At 50.0% G+C, this 22,651-nt stretch overlaps 2 protein-coding genes and 1 long non-coding RNA gene across 9 annotated transcripts in view; 2 read left to right on the top strand and 1 right to left on the bottom strand.

Annotated features, from left to right (window-relative positions):
• FCHO1 (FCH and mu domain containing endocytic adaptor 1) overlaps positions 1 to 3,055 on the top strand; it is a 35,639-nt gene extending 32,584 nt beyond the window's left edge. For 3 of the 4 annotated variants that reach the window (XM_081895427.1, XM_081895428.1, XM_081895429.1), the window contains 3 exons: positions 2,120 to 2,184; positions 2,349 to 2,513; positions 2,610 to 3,055. In XM_081895427.1, coding sequence (XP_081751553.1) covers positions 2,120 to 2,184; positions 2,349 to 2,513; positions 2,610 to 3,051 — 672 coding nt within the window. In that variant the 3' untranslated portion in view covers positions 3,052 to 3,055. The remainder of the gene's footprint in view (positions 1 to 2,119; positions 2,185 to 2,348; positions 2,514 to 2,609) is intronic. The other variant, XM_081895430.1, reaches the window with a different exon arrangement.
• Positions 3,056 to 3,417: 362 nt separating this feature from the next.
• Positions 3,418 to 7,089, bottom strand: LOC309361052. The gene is made up of 2 exons (XR_014164337.1): positions 7,011 to 7,089; positions 3,418 to 3,960 (listed from the first exon to the last, which is right to left on the bottom strand). It is a non-coding gene; the product is annotated as an uncharacterized lncRNA (long non-coding RNA).
• B3GNT3 (UDP-GlcNAc:betaGal beta-1,3-N-acetylglucosaminyltransferase 3) lies at positions 6,998 to 21,100 on the top strand. 4 transcript variants are annotated; one of them, XM_081895770.1, is made up of 2 exons: positions 6,998 to 7,018; positions 19,313 to 21,100. In XM_081895770.1, exon 2 carries the CDS (start codon positions 19,319 to 19,321, stop codon positions 20,462 to 20,464), a length of 1,146 nt encoding a protein of 381 aa, XP_081751896.1. In that variant the 5' UTR covers positions 6,998 to 7,018; positions 19,313 to 19,318; the 3' UTR covers positions 20,465 to 21,100. The 4 variants fall into 4 exon arrangements, with proteins under 4 accessions (XP_081751896.1, XP_081751893.1, XP_081751894.1 ...); XM_081895767.1 differs by having other exon boundaries at positions 7,003 to 7,097; XM_081895768.1 differs by lacking the exon at positions 6,998 to 7,018 and adding an exon at positions 12,166 to 12,247.
• Positions 21,101 to 22,651: the final 1,551 nt, after the last annotated feature.

Here is a 22,651-nt window from a genome sequence, read left to right as displayed (position 1 = left end):
GGCGTTCCGCAGGGCGGGGGCCAGCACCGAGGAAGGGAGGAAAGAGAAACATCCTGGAAGCCCGACAGGCCAACTTTTAAATGCATATTAAATTTTATACTGGTGTTAAATTAATTATATTGAGGTAAAGGAGGAGAGAGAAACATCTTCACAACCCCCCTGCCAGGTATTCTAGGCTGAGAGCGAGCGACTGGCCCCCAAGGCATCATCACCCAATGAGCACTGAGCAGGGAGATTGGGACCCTGGTCCCTCCCTGGTCCTGGTCCAGCACTCTAACCACTGCGCCACCGCTGCCTCCACAAATCTCAGCTAGTAGGAACCAGGGCAGGGGGTTGAGCTGGATGACCCCTGGGGTCCCTTGCACCTCTACTGTTCCACAAATGGTCTAGCTCAGCAGAACCTGTTCTGTTTCAGTCTTTTTGGGAGCCAAATTCAGGGTGACCTCTACTCAGAGTAGACTCACCGAAACCAGAGCAAGCTCAGTGAGCCACGCCAGCTGATTTGGGCAGGTTCTGCTCCGAGTGAGATGCCACCTGCGGAGGAAGAAGTGGCTTATTTTATTTTGCAAACGGGACCAAAAAACAATTTCCAGAGAAAAAGGGATAAATCTGTCCTCTGGGGAGGTTGCCCAATCTCGGCGCGGAGCCCCGGCTGGTTCTGGGGGGAGTCAACAGTTTCTTAAGGGGACCAGAAATGCCTGTTGGGCGAGTCGCTCTTTTGCAAGAGGCCCCAGGGCACGCTAGGCGGTAATAATTTGGCAAAATCTGCCCCAAGTTAAGAGTGAGTCACCAGAGGCAGCCTGGGGAGCAGGGCTGAGCTTGGGTGCTGGATCTCCGGTAAACTTGGAGATCTCACGGGACCTGGAATCCAGGGGTTGGGGGGACCCCAAGTGTAGCAGGAGGAGCCAAAAAGGGGGTGAAGCAGCCCACCTAGTCCAGCTCCCTGTCCTCCCAGTGGCCAAATGGAGATAGACTCCTTCTGGACCTGGAGGTTCTACAAGAGTACAAGGACCCGGCTGGATCAGGGAAATGGCCCACCTAGTCCAGCATTCCGTTCTCACAACGAAAAAGGCAAATGCAATTCCACCCGAAGTCTCTGCCCCTGAATCCTGGGAACTAGTTTGCTAAGGGAGCTGGGAATCATAGCTGCACAAGGGCTAAAAGGCTCCCCTGTTTTAAGAAGGCTTTTAACTGTTTTTCAGATACCAAGTTGTTTTATTGCTTTTTTGCTTGAGCATGAGAGACTTAATCTCAGGGTTGTGGGTTCAAGCCATGTGGGGCAAAAAGATTCCTCCCTTGTTGGACTAGAGGACCCTTGGGTGACCCTCCCAAGCTTGCACTTCTAGGATTTCTTCTCCCACAAGCCAGCGGAGGTTTAGGGTCCAAGTTTTCCTTCCTTCCCAGGTGGACAGATCCCACAGCACCAACAGAAACCATCTTCTTGACTGTTGGACCCCCTCTTGGTCTTGTCCACTCCCTCCATCAGAGCCTGTCTTTGCACGCAGGGGAAGCCCCTAACTGACCAGGGGTCTGAGACCCTTTGGCTCCCCTCACCTGCTTCACCTGGCCAGTCAAAGCCATTCCCAGGGGAGTCCCTCAGGGATAGAAATCCTAGAATCCAATGGAGGGAAAAATTGAAAAATATTAGCATTTTAGAATATCTAACTGTGAAGATACATAAAATGAAAGGGTTTAAGGTCAGGGAGGAGGAGGATTGGTTTGAATTATTTGGGCAGGTTTGAACAATTTGTGGTAATTAAAATGTTAAAAGTTAAATAGACCTACTGGAGGGAGGAGTGTTAAGGTATATGGAATTGTACATATGATTGATTTGAATATGTTATTATTGATTATGTAAACCCAATGTATCAGCCGCCTGGGGGGCTTTCACTGTTTGTTTTCACTGTCTGTGTTTTGGTTGTTGGTTATATATATCCTAGAATCCTAGAATGGTAGAGTTGGAAGTGGCCCTGAGTGTTATCCAGGATTGGCAGTTGTCCCTTACAGGGATCGAACCTGCGCCCTTGGCGTCCTCAGCACCAGCCTCTCACCAAGGGGGCTCTGGAGCAAAATGTACAAATGGCGCAGCCAGCTTGTCTCTTTCTCTCCCCTCTTGCAGGAACCTGGAGGAGAAGCGATTGCTGTGGCGGCTGCTGGACCTCCCTGGCACCCAAGGGCACCCAGGTGAGCTGGCCAAGGGGTGGCGCAGATGCCAGGCTCCAGTCTGGCTGGTGGGCGGCCCTTCTTCCTCTTGCCCGCCCCCTGTGCAGGGAAGCAGCGGCTCTCTGGAACCTGGGGGGGCCCATCTCCTTGGCTTGGGTCCATCTCTTCTTTTCTTTTCTCTGCAGGATCCGGCCGCCTCCTGGCCAGCTGGGAACCCCTGACTGGTCCCAGCAAGCCCAGCCCCGTGGCAGCCCAGTTCACCAGCGAGGGGAGCACCCTTTCCGGGGCAGATGTGGAGCTGGTGGGCAGCGGGTACCGCATGTCGCTGGTCAAGAAGAGGTTCGCCACAGGTAGCTGGCAGAGTCGGGAGGGGCACTAGCGGTCATCTAGTCTGACCTGCTGCAAGGCAGGAATCCCAAAGTTCCCCCCTTGCTCTCCTTTTCCAGGGATATACCTCGCTGGCTCCTGATCAGACCCCGTCCCAGCAGTCGCCTCCGGTTTGTTCCAGAAGTGTGTCTTGCGACAGGAAGGAGATGTTTGCGTGTTTTTAAATTATTTTTCGCCTGGATTTTAAAACACTGGAGTTGGGGAGAGAGAAGCAGCCACCTGGGAATGGAGGAATGGAGGAGGAGGCGGATCCGTGCGCAGTTCGAGGCGGAAGGGATTTTGCACCGAAGGGCGAGACGTTCCTCCCTTACCACAAATCGCTCCATATTATTTTTATTGTTATTTTGTATTCTCCATCTTTCATTCCTAAGCTGCGTCAGAGCCCAGAAGTCGGGAGGAGGCGCTCTCCCATTTTCCAAGCTGCTAAGGGTGAAAAAAAGGGGGGAGAATTGCTGTTGGAAAAGTTGCTCTTTTAATAATAAAAACCACTTGTTTTTCTAAAAAACGACTTTGTGTGCGCTGGTTTTTAAAGTTTCCTAAAATCTTTCTTTGAAACACATTTACAGCATAAGCAGATTCCATGCTGGCAAATTCAGGACGCAGAAAAGGAAGTACCTTTGTCACCCGGCGCTTAGCTGGACTGCGGAACTCCCTCCCACTGGAAGTTTTCCTCCTTTTCTCATTAGAACTCTCAGGCAATCAGGTGAAGCTGAACATTGGGAGAGTTGAGAGAGGAGAGGAAGGGCTTCTTGGATAAACTGGACTCTTTGCCACAAGAGGCAGTGGATCAGGCATAGTAAATAATAATAATAATAATAATAATAATAATAATAATAATAATAATAATAATAATAGACAGTTGAAATGTTTTATTATTAATATTTTATTAGAAGAATTTCATTTATAAAAAGAGAAGAAAAAGAAAAGAGCAAATGAGGATGGAAAAGAAAGAAAAATAAGTTATTGACAATTATATGCACATTAGGATAATAAGAATATACAGCACTGTATATTAATGCTTGGTAATATAACAGTGTTTTTTCATTTTTTTAAATTGTTGGAACATAAGAAGGGGCTACTGGGTCATGCCTAGCAAATCATCATCATCCAATATCCTGTTCTCACAGTGGCCAAGCAGATGCCCATTATGGGAAACCCGCAAACAGGATTCGAACACAAGACTATCCTCTCCTCCTGAGGTTTCCTGCAACTGCCACCCAGAAGCATTTCCACTGCGGAGGCAGAGCACAGCCATCCATAGCCACGAATTGGCCCTCATCCTCTTTTGCAGCCATCCAAGTTGCTGGCCATTGCTACATCCTGTGGCAGGGAGTACCACAGTTCAGCTCTGCTGCTTCCTTTTATCTGTCCTGAATTTCACAACACTCAGCTTCATTGCACATCCTCAGGCTGTGCAAGACGATGGTGGAAGGGGGGAAGGAATGTGTGTGTGAGAGAGAGAGAACATCCAGTGCAAACAGGGTGTCTGCAAGTAAGCCTGCAGGTAGAACAGGAAAGTCTGGTCAGAGCCCCTGACTGTTTGCTCAGGGATGGTGACACAGCCGCTGCAGAAGGCGTTCATCATGCCTGGGGAACAACAAACTGGACATAGCTGCAGGTGCTGTTCTCCTAGAAACAGCTTTATAAGGGGCACCCAGGGGTCATCCAGCCCAACCCACTGCAATAATTAAAATAATAATAATATATTATTATTTATACCCTGCCCATCTGGCTGGGTTTCCCCAGCCACTCTGTGCAGCTTCCAACAAATTATTAAAATACAATAGTCTGTTAAACATTAAAAGCTTCCCTAAACAGGGCTGCCTTCAGATGTCTTTTAAAATGCATTTCTGGGTTATTTGTGGGGCATAGGAATTTGTTCTTTATTTTTCTCTCCAAAATATAATCCGGCCCCCCACAAAGTCTGAGGGACAGTGGACCGGCCCCCTGCTGAAAATGACCCCTGGTGTTTGCTGACCCCTGGTGTAGCTAGTTACTGCCGGGCCAGAATCGCAACTATACCCCCCCCCATTGGTCACCCTACCAGTTTCAGAACTCTCCAATTAACTCTCCCAACACCTTCTGAGGTCAAAGAATCTCAGGATTATAGGGTAGGAAGGGACCCCAAGGGTCATCCAGTCCAACCCCCCTGCAAAGCAGGAATCTCCGCTAAAGCACCCTGGTAGATGGTCAAACAACCTCCACTTATGAACCTCCAAGGAAGGAGAGTCCGCCACCTCCTTTCCATGGTAGAAAAGTTCTTGCTGGCATGCAGACAACCTCTGCATACATTCCAGTTTGCCAGCACTCTTCTTAAATTGTGGCACCCAGAATTGGACACAGGATTCCAGGTGTGGTCTCACCAAGGCAGAAGAGAGCAGTTCTGTTTTTCCCCTTGATCTGAACACTAAAGGTAAAGGGACCCCTGACCATTAGGTCCAGTCGCGGACGACTCTGGGGTTGCGGCGCTCATCTCGCTTTACTGGCCGAGGGAGCCGGCGTACAGCTTCCGGGTCATGTGGCCAGCAGGACTAAGCCGCTTCTGGCGAACCAGAGCAGCGCATGGAAACGCCGTTTACCTTCCCGCCAGAGCGGTACCTATTTATCTACTTGCACTTTTGACGTGCTTTTGAACTGCTAGGTTGGCAGGAGCAGAGACTGAGCAACGGGAACCGCCGGCCTTCCGATCGGCAAGCCCAAGGCTCAGTGGTTTAGACCGGAGCGCCACCCACGTCCCTTGATCTGAACACTACACTCCTCTTAAACAGCCTAGAAGAGCACCCCCTTTTTCTGCTGCTGCATCACCCGGTGGACTCATGTTCAGCTTGTGGTCCACCAGGACCCCTAGAGATCCTCTTCACAGGCCCTGCTAGGAAGCCAGGTGTCCCCCTTCCTATATTTTTGCATCTGGTTCTTCTTGCCCAAGTGCCAAACCTGACATCTGTCCTGACTAAAACTCATTCGTTAGCTTGCGCCCAGGTCTGCAATGTGTTGTGGTCATTTTGAAATCTCCTGTGACCCCTCCTAGTTTGGTGTCCCCTCAATTCATTTTTTTCCAATTTAATTTTTATCAAGTTTCAACATTTTAAACATACAGTTTTATTCTCAGATGAGCCAAGTCATAAATCAGTTTCAAAGAATAGCCATCTCTTTGGCTTTCTCCGCCTTTGTCTATGCAGGTCGCTCAAATAATACATTTTGTAACTGTGGTTACCTGAGCTCAGTCACTGGCAGGCAAGTGGAACAGAGTCTGGGATGGCTCAATTGGTAGAGCAGGAGACTCAATCTCAAGAGTCATGGGTTCGAGCCCTGCTTTGGGCAAAAGATTCCTGCCTTGCAGGGGGTTGGACTGGATGACCCTCAGGGTTCCCACCATCTCTGCAATTCTATGATTCTGTCATTCTTTACAAAGCCTCCATGAATCGCCAACAGAGACCTAATTACAGACTTCTGATCCAGAGTAGAAGTTAACCACTCACAATTTAATCTTAATTCTTTGCTGCTGCTGATTTTTGAGTCACTTTCCCCAATAAGGCTGTTTGCCAAATTGCATCGTACTATGGTTAGTCCTTGTCGTGATTCTGACCCCCCTGTCCTGCCAATTGTACTCTCGCAGCAGTTAAAAGATGTGTTCTTTCTAAAGTTTTAAAACACTTTCTGCAGGTTTTAAATTATTATTATTTATGACATTTATATACTGTTGTTCACCTGAGGATCACAGGGCGGCGTACAATATAAAAACAGAAAATTACATAGCAAAGTAACAAATGAAAACAGCACGCCGCCCCACCCCGTTTAAAAGGCAACAATGGTTTAATTAGCCAAATTAAATTTTTAGTGATAACATTATCATTTCATCTTCCTTGCAAACCTCTTTCCCTTTAAAACCAACTGGCAGATAAATTGTATGAAATAACAATTTATAAAGTCTGTTTTCTTCCCCCTCTTTCTTTCCCCCCCTTTTTGCTACATATTGTTGCAACATTATTATTATTTATTCCATTTATATACCCTTTTATCAAAAGATCCCAGGGTAATATTGCACCAGTAATAAAAACACGATAAAAAGCATGATAAACATGAATACTGTCAGGGAATCGTAGAACTGTAGAGTGCATTTATTCATTTATTTACTACTACTATTATTTTTCCGAAACGGGGTGGGGAGAAGACAAAATTGGACCCTGTGGGTCCAACGAGGGGAAATTAAGCCGCTCAGGTGTTGCCTGGGAGATCTGGTTCCCTTCCTCCACGCCCTTGAGATTATTCCTCTTTTCTCTCTCTCTCTCGCTCAAACACACACCTGTAATCTTATCGGGCTCTCCTTCCACAAGCCAGGCAGGACCTCGCTCTGCTTCCCCCTTCCTTTTTTGGGGTGCTTGGAGCCGACCTTGCTCTGGGCGTGGGGGTACTGTACCTTCAAGCCCCGCCCCTTGGCCGTGCCTGGCCCCGCCCCTTACCTGCCCAGGTGAGTCAGGCTACCAGGTGCGCGAGGCAGACGGACTCTGCCGGAGTCCTGCAAGGCGGAGAGGAGGCTCAGTCTCTGGGTGAGTCCATTCAGAAGCCTTGGTGCTTTTGTGGCGGGTGGACAAAAAAACCCCATTAGAATTAGGATGTGTGTCTGTAGACTATTGCATTTTAATATTCTGCTGGAAGCCGCCTAGAGTGGCTGGGAAACCCACCCAGATGGGCGGGGTATAAATAATAAATTATTATGATTATTATTATTCTCCAGATAAGCACAATAAACCCATGATAAAGAAATATTGTCACAGCAGGTTCAAAGCAGCATTAGGCTGGACTTTGCCTCTGAACTTGTTGATCCAAAACATTGCCAAAAAAATAAATAAATCTATTTCCTCCCTACTAACACACAGGGCTGGTTGTAATTATTATCTTACTCAGAGTTTCCAGATTTTTCTCAACCCATTCAGGTGTAGTGGGACATGTGCTTTTTTCCCTTCCAGTTTTTAGCTGTTATAATCTTAAGCACTTTTAAGCTATTATAACCTTAGCGTTTACCTTTTAGCTATTGCTCTATAATCTTAGTGTTTGCTTTTTAGCTATTATAAATCTTTGCAGCTGTTAAAGACAATTTCTGGATGAAAATTAAAAAAAAAACTAGCAAGAGTTAAATGGTATAAAAAGTAAATAATCCAAAAAATGAAGAGCCATACTGAGCAGTAAACAGGTGCAGTGGTGATCAGCCCTGCAGGGATTGATGTCCTCTGTGCGGCGCTGGTTTGGGGCCTCTGGGAGTTGTAGTTTGGAAGAGCTGGAAGAGACTGGCGCCCTGCAGGCCGTTCCAGAAGATGCATGCATTTATTCTTATGTATTTATTTATAGGCCATGTGAAAGGGACTCAAGGCAGCTGACATATAAAAGCAAGAACCACATTTTTTCGGGGGGGGGGGTAATTAAAAAGCAGTTAAACATTGATAGACAAAAGACTATCTATATCTATAAAATCTGTTTTAAATAGAAACAGCAGCAACTTTTCATTAAAGCAGTCAGCTCCCCAAAGACTGTTGGAACAAGGAAATCTTCAGCCAGGAAGGATCTGGGCTGTTTTCCTGAGGAAGGGAGTTCCAAAGATCCCAGCCAGTGAGAAGGAGGAATGTGGCGCTCTCTCTCTCTCTCCATGTGAACTGTACAACAATCCTTCGAGGAAGGCTAGACTGAGAGGCCACACAGCTGGCTCCCCAGGTCAGACGATTTGTGGCCAGGTGGGAGGATTTGAACCCCACAACGTCTCCAGGTAGGGCTGGAAGAGGCACCCTTCCCCCAGTCCCGGAGATCTGCTGCCGGCTGAGCTGGAAGACTCAGCAGCATCCAGTGTTCCTACTTATGCCATCCTTTTGTTGGGAACCAAGAGGACTAGACTCTTCCTTCATTTCTAGGGAGGACTGTAGCTCAGCAGAACATTCACTCTGCATGCAGGTACCTGAGCTCAATCCCTTGAGGGTATCTCAGGTTAGACTAAACCCATGGAGAGCCGCTCCTTTCTTGTCACTTGAAGTCCTACTCTCTGGAGCAGGAGAAACCAAGCTTGCTCCACCTTCCTTGAGGCAGCCCTTTAGATGTCTGAAGATGGCTCTCCTATCTCCTCTCAGTCTCCTCTTTCCCATGCTAAACATACCCAGCTCCTTCAACTGTTCCTCATCAGGCTTGCTTTCCAGTCCCTTGATCATCTTGGTCTCCCTCCTCTGCACACCTTCCTGCTTGTCAACATCCTTCCTAAATTGTGGTGCCCAGAACTGGACACAGAATTCCAGGTGTGACCTGACCAAGGCAGGATAGAGTGGCACTGTGACTTCTCTGGATCTGGAAACTAGACTTGTGGATGTGACCTAGGATGGCATTAGCTTTTTTCGCTGCTGCATCACACTGTTCACTCATGTTCAGCTTGTGGTCCACCAAGACCCCTCAGTCCTTTTCACATGGACTCTCCTTCCTTGGAGGTTTTTAAGCACAGGTTGGGTGGCCACCTGTCATGGATGCTTGAGCTGAGATTCCTGCCTTCCAGGGGGTTGGACTGGATGACCTTTGGGGTTCCTTCCAACTCTACCATTCTATGATTCTACTGGCAAGGCAGGTGTCCCCCATCTTATATTTGTGCATCTCGTTCTTCCTGCCTAAGTGCAGAACCTGACATTTTCCCTCTGGAGATGCTTTGGTCTCTAGTGGGGAACAAACCCCTCATGAGACGACCAGGCTGTCAGGTTTGCACTCTCTCCATCTAAATCCAGGCCTGAATATGTGAATAAATCAAATTTCTAAGCTGCAACAGAAGGAGGTCCAGAAGGAGTCTATCTCCATTCCCCAGTCCTTGGGGACATTTGGCTACTGGGAGGACAGGGAGCTGGACTAGGTGGGCTGCTTCACCCCCTTTTTGGCTCCTCCTGCTACACTTGGGGTCCCCCCAACCCCTGGATTCCAGGTCCCGTGAGATCTCCAAGTTTACCGGAGATCCAGCACCCAAGCTCAGCCCTGCTCCCCAGGCTGCCTCTGGTGACTCACTCTTAACTTGGGGCAGATTTTGCCAAATTATTACCGCCTAGCGTGCCCTGGGGCCTCTTGCAAAAGAGCGACTCGCCCAACAGGCATTTCTGGTCCCCTTAAGAAACTGTTGACTCCCCCCAGAACCAGCCGGGGCTCCGCGCCGAGATTGGGCAACCTCCCCAGAGGACAGATTTATCCCTTTTTCTCTGGAAATTGTTTTTTGGTCCCGTTTGCAAAATAAAATAAGCCACTTCTTCCTCCGCAGGTGGCATCTCACTCGGAGCAGAACCTGCCCAAATCAGCTGGCGTGGCTCACTGAGCTTGCTCTGGTTTCGGTGAGTCTACTCTGAGTAGAGGTCACCCTGAATTTGGCTCCCAAAAAGACTGAAACAGGACAGGTTCTGCTGAGCTAGACCATTTGTGGAACAGTAGAGGTGCAAGGGACCCCAGGGGTCATCCAGCCCAACCCCCTGCCCTGGTTCCTATCTAGCTGAGGCTATTTGTGGAGGCAGCGGTGGCGCAGTGGTTAGAGTGCTGGACTAGGACCAGCGAGGGGCCAGGGTCCCAATCTCCCTGCTCAGTGCTCATTGGGTGATGATGCCTTGGGGGCCAGTCGCTCACTCTCAGCCTGACTTTGAGAACCTGTTCACAACTAGGAATCACAGATAGATTATGAGAACTATACAGCTGGAATCTCAGGGTCATGGGTTTGAGTCCTACGTTGGGTGATAGATTCCTGCATTGCAGGGGGTTGGGCTAGATGACCCTCGGGGACTCCTTCCATTTTGATGATTCTGTGTGAAATGGCTGACCTCCTCACCACACAGCACTGCACTGGGTGGGCCTCGCCTCATTTTTGACCACCTTGGATTGAGTCCAAGAGACTGATGGCAATTTCCACCCGCAAAGAAACCAGCTTAGCTGCATTCTGAGCTAGCAGAATGTCCTGGGCTGGATTTCTCTTGGGGCCAGTTTTGTGTGCAATGCAGAAGCAAATGCCGTGCGGCGGTGTGCTTGGAATGTGACTTGAGGTGGGGTCTGCCCGATGAGGGAGGGGTCCCCTTTTTGATGCTGCCTCTGGTTTGGTTGCAGCCCTGCAACATTCCACCGGTGACAGAAGAACCACCTGATGGGATCAGGCCAGCTCCTGCTCTCAGAGGTGCTCAGAGTTAAGCTGTGGAACTCCCTGCCACAGGAGTGGCCCCAACTTGCATGGCTTTCAAAGAGGATTGGCCAAATCCATGGAGGAGGAGAGGGCTATCGATGGCTCCTAGCCAGGGTGGCTGTGCTCCACAGTCAGAGGCAATGTATACTCCTGAATCCCAGTGCCTGGCATCCCCAGGAGGGGAGAGGGCACTTTTTCTGGAATCCTGCTGGCAGGGCATCTGTGAGAACAGGATGCTGGACAGACGGGCCCTTTTTGGGTCTGATCTAGCAATCCAGCTCTTCTTTTGGAACCTCCAGGTCCAGGGGCAGTCTATCTGGATTCCTCAGTTCTTAGGGATCTCCAGCCCCTGAGAAGACAGGCGTATTGAATCATAGAAGTGCAGAGTTGGAAGGAACTCTGAGGATCATCTCATCCAACCCCCTGCAAGGCAGGAATTGTTAGCAGGGAGAATCATAGAAATGTGGAGTTGGAAGGGACCCTGAGGGTCATCCAGCCCAACCCCCTGCAAGGCAGGAATCTCAGCTGAAGCATCCCAAACAGAGGGCCACCCAACCTCCAAGAAAGGAGAGTCCACCACGTCTCATAGGAGTCTGTTCTTGCTGTTGCAAATAAGGAAGAGACACTCTCTGCGTTTCCAATAAATGGCTGGCTGTGGAAGCATTACAGTGAAAGACTTGGAAGCAGAGCGGTGACCGGTGCCTTCAAAATTATAGGCAGGGCTCCGTCTGCCACCTTCATTGTTTCCTTCATTTGGTGCAGGGATTTTATTTTCCGGATAAACAGGCCTCTGTTTTTGCACCTACATGCAGACCACTTTTCATTGTTCTCTGAGACATGGAGAAAAAGGGAAAGCGGGACATTCTGGGGTCAAGAGGGAAACTGGGACAGCTTTTGTAGTTCCGGAACTGTCCCTGGGAAACTGGGACCCTGGAGGGCCTGCAACTGCCTCACTGGGGCAAGACCTACTGGGGAGAGTTGCTCATTAGGCCTCAGTGCAAAGCAACTTCTGGCGTTCGATTCAAACCCATCCTTTTTTCCAAAAGCATGAGGTCTAGAAACTTAGCTCCTGCAGAAGTCCTCAGGTTCAATCCTGAAATCTGCTGCAAAGCCACTGCAGGGTCATCTAGTCCACAGCCCACCCTGACTGGTAAATGATGCGGCTCCCTGTGTTTTGTTGAGTGAAGCACCCTGAGATAAATATATATCAAAGAGAGCATTTCCCAACTGGTCTGGAGTCAGTTTGTGCCTTAGCAAAGTCGATGCAGGAAACTGAGTTATTAATGTCTCCGGAAATTGTCGGAGGTTGCAAAACAGACCCCAAAATAGCTAGAAAGGGAAGCGAGAGCGGAAGCCATGTCTTCAGGTGCAAGCAGAGGCCAAGTGCCGCGGGGTGCAGGGAGTTCCTTTCTCCGAAACAGACCAAAGAACTGTTCAAAGATGCAACGGGCAGAGGGCAGGATCCAAACCGGCAGATTAAAAGGGTGAGGAAGGAGATTCTGGCTTATCATCAGGAGTAAGTTTCTGAGGGTAAGAGTCCTTCGATGGCAGAGTGGACTCCCATGAAAGAAGGGGTTGGGAGGTTTCTAAGCAGAGGGTTGGGGGGCCACCTGCCAGGGATTCTCTACCTGTGCTTCCTGCATTGCAGGGGGTTGGACTGGATGACCCTCGGGGTCCCCTCCAATTCTATGACTCCATTTCACCATCCTGAAAGGATTTTTAAAGTTTCTTTTTTGCATTTTGGGAATTTGTTCCTCGCTGCCTTTGCACTTTGAAACGCCTCTGGGCTGGCTGTGCAGATTGTTTGCTGGGAGATATTGCCAGATAAGGACTCCTTTAATTGGAGCTTGTGGCTTGGAGAAAGCAAACAGGGAGATAACAAGCGCTTGGCACCAGTGGCTCTGCGGGACCTGTTGCCACAACACACACAGAGAGAGAGAGACCTAGTTTTGGCTGGGAAGGAGGAAGAGGATCTAGGAATACAATGGTACCTCGGGTTAAGTACTTAATTCATTCTGGAGGTCCGTACTTAACCTGAAACTGTTCTTAACCTGAAGCACCACTTTAGCTAATGGGACCTCCTGCTGCCGCCACGCCGCCAGAGCACGATTTCTGTTCTCATCCTGAAGCAAAGCACTATTTCTGAGTTAGCGGAGTCTGTAACCTGGAGCACATGTAACCTGAAGTGTATGTAACCTGAGGTACCACTGTAATTATAACCGCAGGTCAGAGAAAAGGAAACTAAGGGAAGAAGAGGAGTTTGGATTTGATATCCCGCCTTTCACTCCCTTTAAGGAGTCTCAAAGCGGCTCACATTCTCCTTTCCCTTCCTCCCCCACAACAAACACTCTGTGAGGTGAGTGGGGCTGAGAGACTTCAGAGAAGTGTGACTGGCCCAAGGTCACCCAGCAGCTGCAGGTGGAGGAGCAGAGACGCGAACCCGGTTCACCAGATTACGAGTCTACTGCTCTTAACCACTACACCACACTGGCTCTCAAGAGACTTAAACCTTTGCTGTCTCTTGTCATGTGCAAAACTGACTTGCCCTTCAGGTGCTTTGGGGAGTCAGGCAGGGTGTTTACAGTCCAGAGCTTGCCTAGATGAAGAGAAGGAGAAACCCTCCAGCTGCAAAAGGACAAGCCTGTAAGAGTTGGAAGGGACCCTGAGTGTCATCTAGACCAACCCCCTGCAGTGGCCAAGGTGGGGCTCAAATCCATGACCCTGAGAGCAAGAGTCTCCTGCCCCAGCTACCCCCCTCCATCAATGCACAGTTCAGGGCTACAAAAATGGTGTTGCAATCAGTATTACAGCATTATTGTATGTTGTTTGTGAGTTAGGCTCATAGAGGAAATGATTTAAATTATGATTCTTTTAAATAGACGGACAGGAGTCCTCTCCGCAGTCTGCCAGAGTGTCCTCTGCACTCTGCAGTTCAGGGAAGCCAACTTATTTGCTTGCAGCTTCTCATCCTTCCTTGATGGACTTCTTCAATTGCACAAGAACACCTTTGTTCACGTGCAGAGTGAGAAGCGGAGCACGAGGCTCTCCGAAGGTAGCCCTGTATGGGGGAGGTTTGTTAATGCTTGATGTATTATTATTATTATTTTGTATATGCTGGAAGCCACCCAGGGTGGCTGGGGCAACGCAGTCAGTTGGGCAGGGTATTCTTATTATCCTCATTATTATTTGCTAGGATCAGCTGCATGGTTGATGTGACGTCAAACCAAGGCACGGAGCCCTGCTTGCCCCAGGCCACTGAGAAGCTGCTTCCTCCTCCTCCTCCTCTTTCCCCCTTCCCTGCATTTCCTCCTCCCTGTGTGGAAACTGCCCTGGGGCTAGGATGGTCCTAGTGCCAGTTTCCAATGTTCCTCTTCCAGAACTGGGATGGGTTCCATCCGGAGTGAGGAGCCGGTCCCCTTCCGTGCATTGCTGAACACACACACACACCCTTCGGGGTAAAGTTTACTATTACAATTTTCTTTTTATAATGTATATAAAACAGAGAGGATGATTGCAACAACAGGCAAAAATTAAGAGAGGAAAAGCAGAACGGTAAAATAAGGATGTAGAATGAGTAGTTGCACGTGAGTTAAAATAGCAATGTTAACAGAAAAATCTGAGGGCTCTCTTGGACAAAAACAAAGATACCAACCAGGATAACTTGGAGCAAAACAGCAGCCTGTAGGCTTGGTCTTTATTGAAGACTGTCACAACAGGACTCCCCCCCCCCCCAACAAGATGAAGCAAAATGGAAGCCCACAACAAGAGAAGACCCCCAACTTTTATTAGTTACCAATCCCCCAAACTACACCCCTAAGACTACATCACAACTACATCACAAACAGGAGGGGTTGAGGGAGGAGTTGTGGAGGTAACCTGAGTGTCCTGTCCCCTGGCTGGTTCCTCCTTTCCCCCCTCCCCATGAGTCACTTCCAGGAGACAAAGGGGAGTTTGCAGTTTCCTGCCCCCAGAGGGAAGATCTGAACATTGTCCTTTGTTCCAGTCCATACTGAATCCACTCCCATATGCAAGTTCTTTGTGATCTTGATGGTCTTCTGTCTAGGACCATCAGGGTTGGCATAGCAACTGGGCAGGGCTCCCGTGTATGTGCTGGGATGCTCAAGGGATTATGGCCGCCCTGTATCAAACCTTCCCCATTTTGTAGTCCTTCCTTCATGGAGTAAAATAAAAGTGGAACGGTGCAGATGCGATGTATGGTTGATTTTCTATGAATTTATAACAGAAGCGTAGCATATGTCGTGTGTGTGTGTGTGTGTGTGTGTGTGTGTGTGTGTGGAGTTTGTACAAACTGAATGATTGGGGGGGGGGGTTTCCTGCAACAGCAAAGTCCAAGCAAAACTGTCAACTTAATCCGATCATCAGGTGCAGTTCCCCTCTGGTCACCATGAGGACTAGGATCTTTGGATGGTATTCATCATCCCTGAGCATTGGCCGTGATGAAGGCTGCTGGGGCTTGGCACCCCATAGCGTCCGAGTCCCTAAGACGAAGCGCAGGCAGGGAGCCATAAGGACATTTGGATGGTCCTGCTGTCATGGGCTGTTTGGGTGCAGAGAAGGAGGCTCACAGCCAGGGGTTTGGTGGTGGGACAAAGATGAGGGAGAAGAATGGGAGGAGGAGGTGGAGGAAGCTGAAGAGGCAACAGGCCTTAGTGAGCGGGGAGAGTCTGTGGCAGAGAGCAGTCCAGAATCAGAGGCAGAAGAGGTTTCTGGAGAGGAAGGAGGCCAAGAGGCAGGGAGGAGACTGGCTGGGGAAGAGTCACGGGTATCTCCCCCTGTAGGAATAACGAGGACGGCGATGCAGGTGAGCTGTGCAGAAGCTCTGTAGAGACTCCTTTTATTAGCAGAAGTCAGCAACTGGAAACAGTAGTGAAACCACGCTGAACATGACGTATTTCCATCTAAGCACGTTTCCAGCATTAGCAAATGCACCTGTTCGCAGGTGTTTCCCTAAAATGCGTCCCCGGTCATGCTCCAGCCAAGCCTTATGTCTAGTAACCAAATCTGTGAGAGGATAAACGGCCAGGGGGAAACCCCTGTCTTCTAGCCAGGGAGCGTGGGCGCAAGGCTCCTTGGCACACTGTTGCATGCCGGGTGCGAGGTTTGCCTCAGCACACGCGGAGCGTTACCTCCACATCCCCCTCCTGTTGTGAGCAACTCCCCTCCCTGCTGGTCTGCCAGAAGCAGAAGAGGTATGAAGAGCGTGGTTGGCTGCACCCAGGTGTAGCCTCAGATTGCTTGGGGAAAGTCCTGAAGAGGAGGGGACTGAGGCGGGAGGAATTGGCCCAAGGGAGCCCCCATATGAAGGCGGCTCAGAAACAAGGGGTTGGAGGTGGGATGATGATGAATGGCTGGGAGGAGGAGGAGGAGGGTGGTGCGGGAAGCAGAAGAGGTAAGACAGCTTAGTGAGCGGAGAGAGTTGGTGGCAGAGAGAAGTCCAGAATCTGAGGCAGGAGAGGAGGGGGGGTCTCCTCCTCCTGTGGTGGCAAGCTCCTGTTACCAGAAAAAAGTTGCAGCAAAACATCATCTAGCATCAACTTAAAATCATACTCCTCACTTAAGCTACTTGGAGGAAGACTCTTTGGAGCCTCTCTCAAATAACAAACATTTGCACACTTCATTCTCATTTTGTCTTGTTTCAGATTGATAAGGCCCAACATGGCTTCCTTAGATTTAAATTTTTTGAAGCAAGCTTGCAATTTAAAAACTATGTGCATTTAAGAACAGTCTGTGGATGCCGAAGCCAATGTAAACACAAAACCTTTAAATATTTCTAAAACTTTGAGTATATCTCTTATTCATTTTTTTTTAAAAGAGAAACTAAGATCTCTAATGCGTGGGCTCTCAGGCTGGGCTGTGATTATATCTACTGCCTTCTGAGCACCATTAAGTTTACGGTTTTATGTTCTAGCTTTAGGTTATAGTTTAACAACACAAATTTGATGTGTTCAGCTCTCCCTAAGGGTTCACACCCTGATTTTGTTGAAGGATCCCTGAGGTGGCCGCTGTGCCCTGGGTTCCAGGTGGTGGGCCTAAGCCACCCACTAAAAGTTACAATGGTCTCGTACTTTGTACTTGGAAAGACCATTTTGCCCCTTTATTTTATTTTATTTTTCCCAGTTGTAGATGACAAACTGGAGGGGCGTATCAGAATCCTATCTGGGGCAAAAAGGCTTTGTGGAAGCTTTGTTGCCAGAAGGAGTCCAGCTAGGGTGTTCAGAAGAGTGAGCTCCCATTTCCCTTTAAGGGGGGGTTGCTCAGTAGATTACGCTGGGAGATAGAAGGACGGGTACAAGAAAGGGACAAAGAAGGGGGGGGGTAGAGAAAAGAATATTCTATCAGTATTCAAGTTATCTTTCAGCTAAAGCAATCCCTGCCTACCAGTAAACTACAAGCAATTTGTCTGGAAACCACAGGCACTAGTCTGGAAAACCACGGGTCCCTTTGACCTGGAAAATAACCACGGATCTGGAATTGATTTCAGTGCTGCTTACAAGACTAACCCTAGTGTGGGGCCCCGGTCTGTGAACCTCCCGTCCTACCATCCACGACAGCCTCCTGCCTAGCCTTTGAGACTAAGTTTGGGATGCCCTACTGAACGCCTGCGCAGTGCGGTGCCAGATCGCGGTCCGAGAAAACAGATTTGAAAGGAAGCAAATGACACACACACACACACACACACAGAGAGAGAGAGAGAGAGAGAGAGAGAGAGAGAGAGAGAGAGAAAGATTTCAGGACGTTCCTGGCCACACTCCAAAAAGAGACGTCAAGGAAGGAAAGAAGAAAAAGTCTAGCTGTCGTGGAGACGTTGCTTTTCCACCCCCCTCCCAATGTATTAATTTCAAACCATACTCACGTTTGTAGATGTCCACCGTGGATCCCGGATCCTTTCTTTATCTGGCTTGACCTTGCCTTTGCTCCCCCTGGTTGGGCTTTTGGTGACGATTGATTACCGCCCGCAAAGAGAAGGCAGGGAGAGGAAGAAGGATCCCTGGGCTAAGGTTGCCCAGTGGCGCCCGATCCCCTCTATCTCCCCCCTCACCTTCACAGGAGGACCAAGAGTCCCTGAGCATGGTTGCCAAACTGTTACAGGAAAAATCTGAGGGCTCCCTTGGACAAAAAGTAAAGACGCCAACCAGGATAACTTGGAGCAAAACAACAGCCTGTAGGCTTGGCCTTTATTGAACTGTTGCAACAGGGTGGTCCCCTCACTTGCAGGAGAGAGGAAAGGACACAGAAAAATGGTGTGCAAGGCCTTATAAAAACTTTTGAAATTCCCACCCTGTAGATCAAGACCACCCCCAGAAGCATCATGCATATATCACAGAAAGGAGGGGTTGAGGGAGGGGTGGTGGTGGTAACCTGAGTGTCCTGTCACCTGGCTGATTCCCTTTCCCCCCCCTCCCCATTAGTCATTTTCAGAAGACAAAAGGTAGTCCAGTTTCCTGCCCCCTGTGGGGGAATCCAATCACTGTTTTTTTGTTATAGTCCCTGTTGAATCCACTCTCGTGTATTTGTGTTGCTGATGGTCTTCTGTCTGAGACCATCAGGGTTGGCATAGCAACTGGGCAGGGCTCCTGTGTATGTGCTGGTATGCTCAAGCATTATGGCTGCCCTGTATCAGACCTTCCCCATTTTGTAGTCCTTCCTTCATGGAGTAAAATAAAAGTGGAACAGTGCAAATCCAATGTATGGTTGATTTTCTATGAATTTATAACAGAAGCGTAGTGTATGTAGTGTGTGAGTGTGAGTGTGTGTTAAGTTTGTACAAACTGAATGATGGGGGGGGGGGGTTTCTTGCTACACTCCTGTCCCCTCTTTGTCTCCCAGAACCTGAAGAGGTATGAAAAGGGTGGAGAAAAGGTTGGCTGCATGTAGGTGCAGTCTCCAATTGCTTGGGGAAAACCCTGGAGAGGAGGGGATTTAGGTGGCTATGGGGAGGCCGTGACCTTCAGTCTCTGCAACTGCTTCATGGGGGTAAGAACTACTGGGGAATAGTTGCTGTGCTCACTAGGCTTGACAGCCTGTGCAGATCCTATTTTTGCCAGAAAATATTAGGATTTTACATAACCGGTGCTGGTTAGTGTGACTAGTATAAATCACATGAGATGTCTGAGAAGAGTGTGGGAACGGAAGACTGTCTTATCTCTTCCGTCTGAGAGTGTTATTGGACTGTACTTTCGTTTTGCTGTGTGCATCTTCTTGCTGTGTGATGCCGAAAGACTGGTGTGCACTTTTCGTATGAGAAGTGTTGCAGAGGGGCACTGGGGAGTGAAGGGACATGCCATTCCAGAGACGAGCCTACTGGGAGATGCTGGGAGGTACTGGGGGTCTGCCGTCCCCCCCCCCCGGAGCGCTTGCCAACAGAAAAGAGTCCACTCCTATTTGCATGGTGTGATTTACTCCTGGTTCCTGCCTGGATCATTCCTCGGTGGGCGTATGTGTGTGAGAGAGAATCTACCTCATTCCCTGAGCCGTAGGGTTGGGAGGGACCCCAAGGGTCATCCAGCCCAACCCCTGCAACACAGGAATCCCTCGTGTGCCTCTCACCCCCTCTGTTCTCCCCTTCTCTCCCAGGTGGACATGTCGCGACGTTGGTCCTACAAGCTGGAAGCTGCCATCTTGGGTGTGGTGGGCTTCATGGGGCTCTGCTTTCTCCTCCATTCGGACGAGGACCCTGCTGTCTCGACGGAGCCCAGAGCCGCCACCCCAAGTCCATCCACGCCTGCTGCCGCCACCCAGCCCTGGCGCAGCCCCGCTGCCGAGTGCCGCGAGAACGTCTCCGTGGCCAGCGTCCCTGGCTTTGCCGAGCTGCCGGGCCACATCCAGGACTTTTTGCGCTACAAGCACTGCAAGGTGTTCCCGCTGCTCCTGGACTTGCCGGAGAAATGCGGGCGCCCTGAGTCCTCACACGAGGTCTTCCTCCTGCTGGCCATCAAGTCCTCTCCAGGGAACTACGAGCGCCGGGAGATCATCCGCAAGACCTGGGGCCACGAGCGGACCTTTGAGGGCGTCCACATCCGCAGGGTCTTCCTGGCGGGGGTCCCGGGGAATGCCCGCGATGCCCGCAAGCTTGCTCGGCTGCTGCGGCTGGAGACGGAGGAGCACGGGGACATCCTGCAGTGGGGCTTCCAGGACAGCTTCTTCAACCTGACACTCAAGCAGGTCCTCTTCCACGCCTGGATGGAGTCTCGCTGCCCCGGCGTGCGGTTCGTCTTCAACGGGGACGACGACGTCTTCGCCAACACGGACAACATGGTGCGCTACCTTCTCGGCATCCCGGGTGCAGGAGATGAGCATCTCTTTGTGGGGCAGCTGATCACCAATGTGGGCCCCATCCGCGAGAAGTGGAGCAAGTACTACGTCCCTGAGCAGGTGACCACCTCCAAGTCGTACCCGCCCTATTGTGGCGGCGGAGGGGTCCTCATGTCCGGCTTCACCTCGCGGACCATCTACCAAAAGTCCCTGGGCATTGAGCTGTTCCCCATCGACGACGTCTACCTGGGCATGTGCTTGGAGAGGGCGGGACTGGCGCCCGCCTCGCACATGGGCATCCGCACGGTGGGGGTGCGTGTGCCCTCGTCCAAGCTTGAGTCCTTCGACCCCTGCTATTACAAGGAGCTGCTCCTGGTGCACCGATTTGTTCCTTACGAGATGCTGGTGATGTGGGATGCCATCCACCAACCAGACTTGGTCTGTGGGAAGAAAGTTGTTTTCCGAAACCTCTGAGGCTGGGTGGGGGGGATGTTGGATGTGTGTGTGAATGGGGGAAACTGCAATGGAGGATGCCCTTTCCTTGCAGGATTTGCTCCTCTCTCGAACTCGTCTCCTGCAGCAGAGGGCAACCCTTCCTTGAGTGATTTCCCACTCTCTCGAACTCTTTTCCCCTGGACAGAGAACCGCAGGGAGGGTGTGTGTCTCTGTATTTGAGGGGCTGCGGCAGCTATGGGGTGGGGTGGGGCTTGTTGGGGTAATTTATTCTTCACTCTTAGCCCTTCAGCGTAAGCTGAGCAGATGCCTTGGGTGCAGCTGGCTTCTCTTGCACTGCTTTGACTTCTTCGAAGGGGGAAGCCTTTGCAAAAGGGATGGCAATAAAGAATTGAAGATTGACATTGTAGCAGCTTTGACAATCCTGACCCACAATGCAACACTCCTCTGGGGTCTTCCTGGTAGGACGTGCTGCGCCCAGGAACCCCAAAACTCCTTTATCTTCCAACTCCAAGGTTCTATGATTCTGTCCTCCTTGGGGAAAAGAGGCAGCTGTGGTTTGGGTTGGGCAAAGGGCAGCCTGGAGTTCCTGTTTGGGGAGCAGCCATAAGGCTGGTGTGGGTGATATTTCGTTCCCATGTCAGCAAATGAAGAAAGGCAGTGACGAAGAAAGGCAGTGAGCGTCAGCTGTGACGCTCAGTGTGGACTAGCCTTCCTCGTGGGGGGGGGGGGGACCCCTTCCAACTCTAGGATGCTATGATTTGCAGTGGCTCCTGACTGGATTTGCATTCAGGTGCTGTGCTCACCCTTGCTTACATAATTGCTTCCTTTGGCCTTGATCGACAGACACTAAAGCAGGATGTCCTTCGTAAAGGCCAGGTAAACAGGGTGTGTGGTGCCTTACAGGGACTGCCATTGTTCCAGAGCCAGGAATGATCACCAGAATGACGAGCAAGCCATCACAAAGTTTCCTTACACCTGTTGCTCAATTTGTACCACAGGCCTGCAATTGTTTGATCTTGGCCCTTGCTCCTGAGGCGCAACGGAGTGTGTCTTTGGGGCGTGGAGTCAAACTGCTGCACTAACAGCACCCAAGTGACCCCCCCCTTGGCACAGGCCTGGGTCTTGTGTCTGGGCGTCCTGGGCTGCCCAGGGGTCAGCAAACTTTTTCAGCAGGGGGCCAGTCCACTGTGCCTCAGACCATGTGGGGGGCCGAACTATATTTTTTGGGGGGAAATGAACGAATTCCTATGCCCCACAAATAACCCAGAGATGCATTTTAAATAAAAGGACACATTCTACTCCTGTAAAAACATGCTGATTCCCGGACCATCCGTGGGCCGGATTGAGGAGGAGATTGGGCCCATAGCTTTCACTTTCAGATTTGAAAATAAGGCATCAGCAGCCTCACCTGTCCTGGGGACAGTCTACGGGATATCTAACAATCTGGGATAGCAGCAGGAAGCAGTGGGAAACGGTGCTGGAATAAGGGCATTACCAGCAAAAAAGGGAAGGTTGACAGCTATGATTAGGCTGGGCCCGACCCCCGGGCCTTAGTTTGCCTACCCAGGGCCCAGACAATGAGACCTCCCCCCTTGTCCTCACTGATGGGGTAAAAAAGGAAAGCAGAGCAAGATGTTGGGCATCCGCTGGGCTGCAGGATTTGCCGGAAGGAGGCAGACAAGGCACCATCCAACTGCCTCTCCAGATTTCTGCAGGGTTTACACATTTATTCTCCCAAAATATCCCACAAGGCAGTGCAAGTTTAGGGTCAGGCTTTTCCTTCTCCCAGATGGGCTCCTTTCCCAGGTGGACGACCCGGCCCTCACTTCCCTGGAGAAGAGAGGTGTGGCCTTGGAGAAGGGGCGTGGCCCAGGGAGAGGGCCGTGGCCTGGGGAACATTCTTTTATTATTATTATTATTAAATATTTTCTTGATTTACAAAAGTGTGTGTAATGTCTCTCTTTCGTATCCCCTCCCCCCCCATGTAACATCATTACAATTCAGTTTCTTTGTTGAGACGTTAGGAAGAAAAGGGGGTGGAGGGGGGCTGGGGATCATTCTGAGGGCCGCCTGGTGCGATTTGGAGGGCCACATCCACCTGCTTGTCCTTGAACAAAAATACTACAATATCTTTAATCTGTCTCCACTTCAGCTGAAGAAATGACAGCGTCTGTCCTCAATTTTTTTCATTTATTCTTTGCAACA

This window comes from Podarcis melisellensis, assembly GCF_964234715.1.
Source record: "Podarcis melisellensis genome assembly, chromosome: 18".
Classification (NCBI taxonomy): domain Eukaryota; kingdom Metazoa; phylum Chordata; class Lepidosauria; order Squamata; family Lacertidae; genus Podarcis; species Podarcis melisellensis.
Note: the sequence above shows the minus strand (reverse complement) of the source record. Positions and strands in the feature narration are given on the sequence as shown.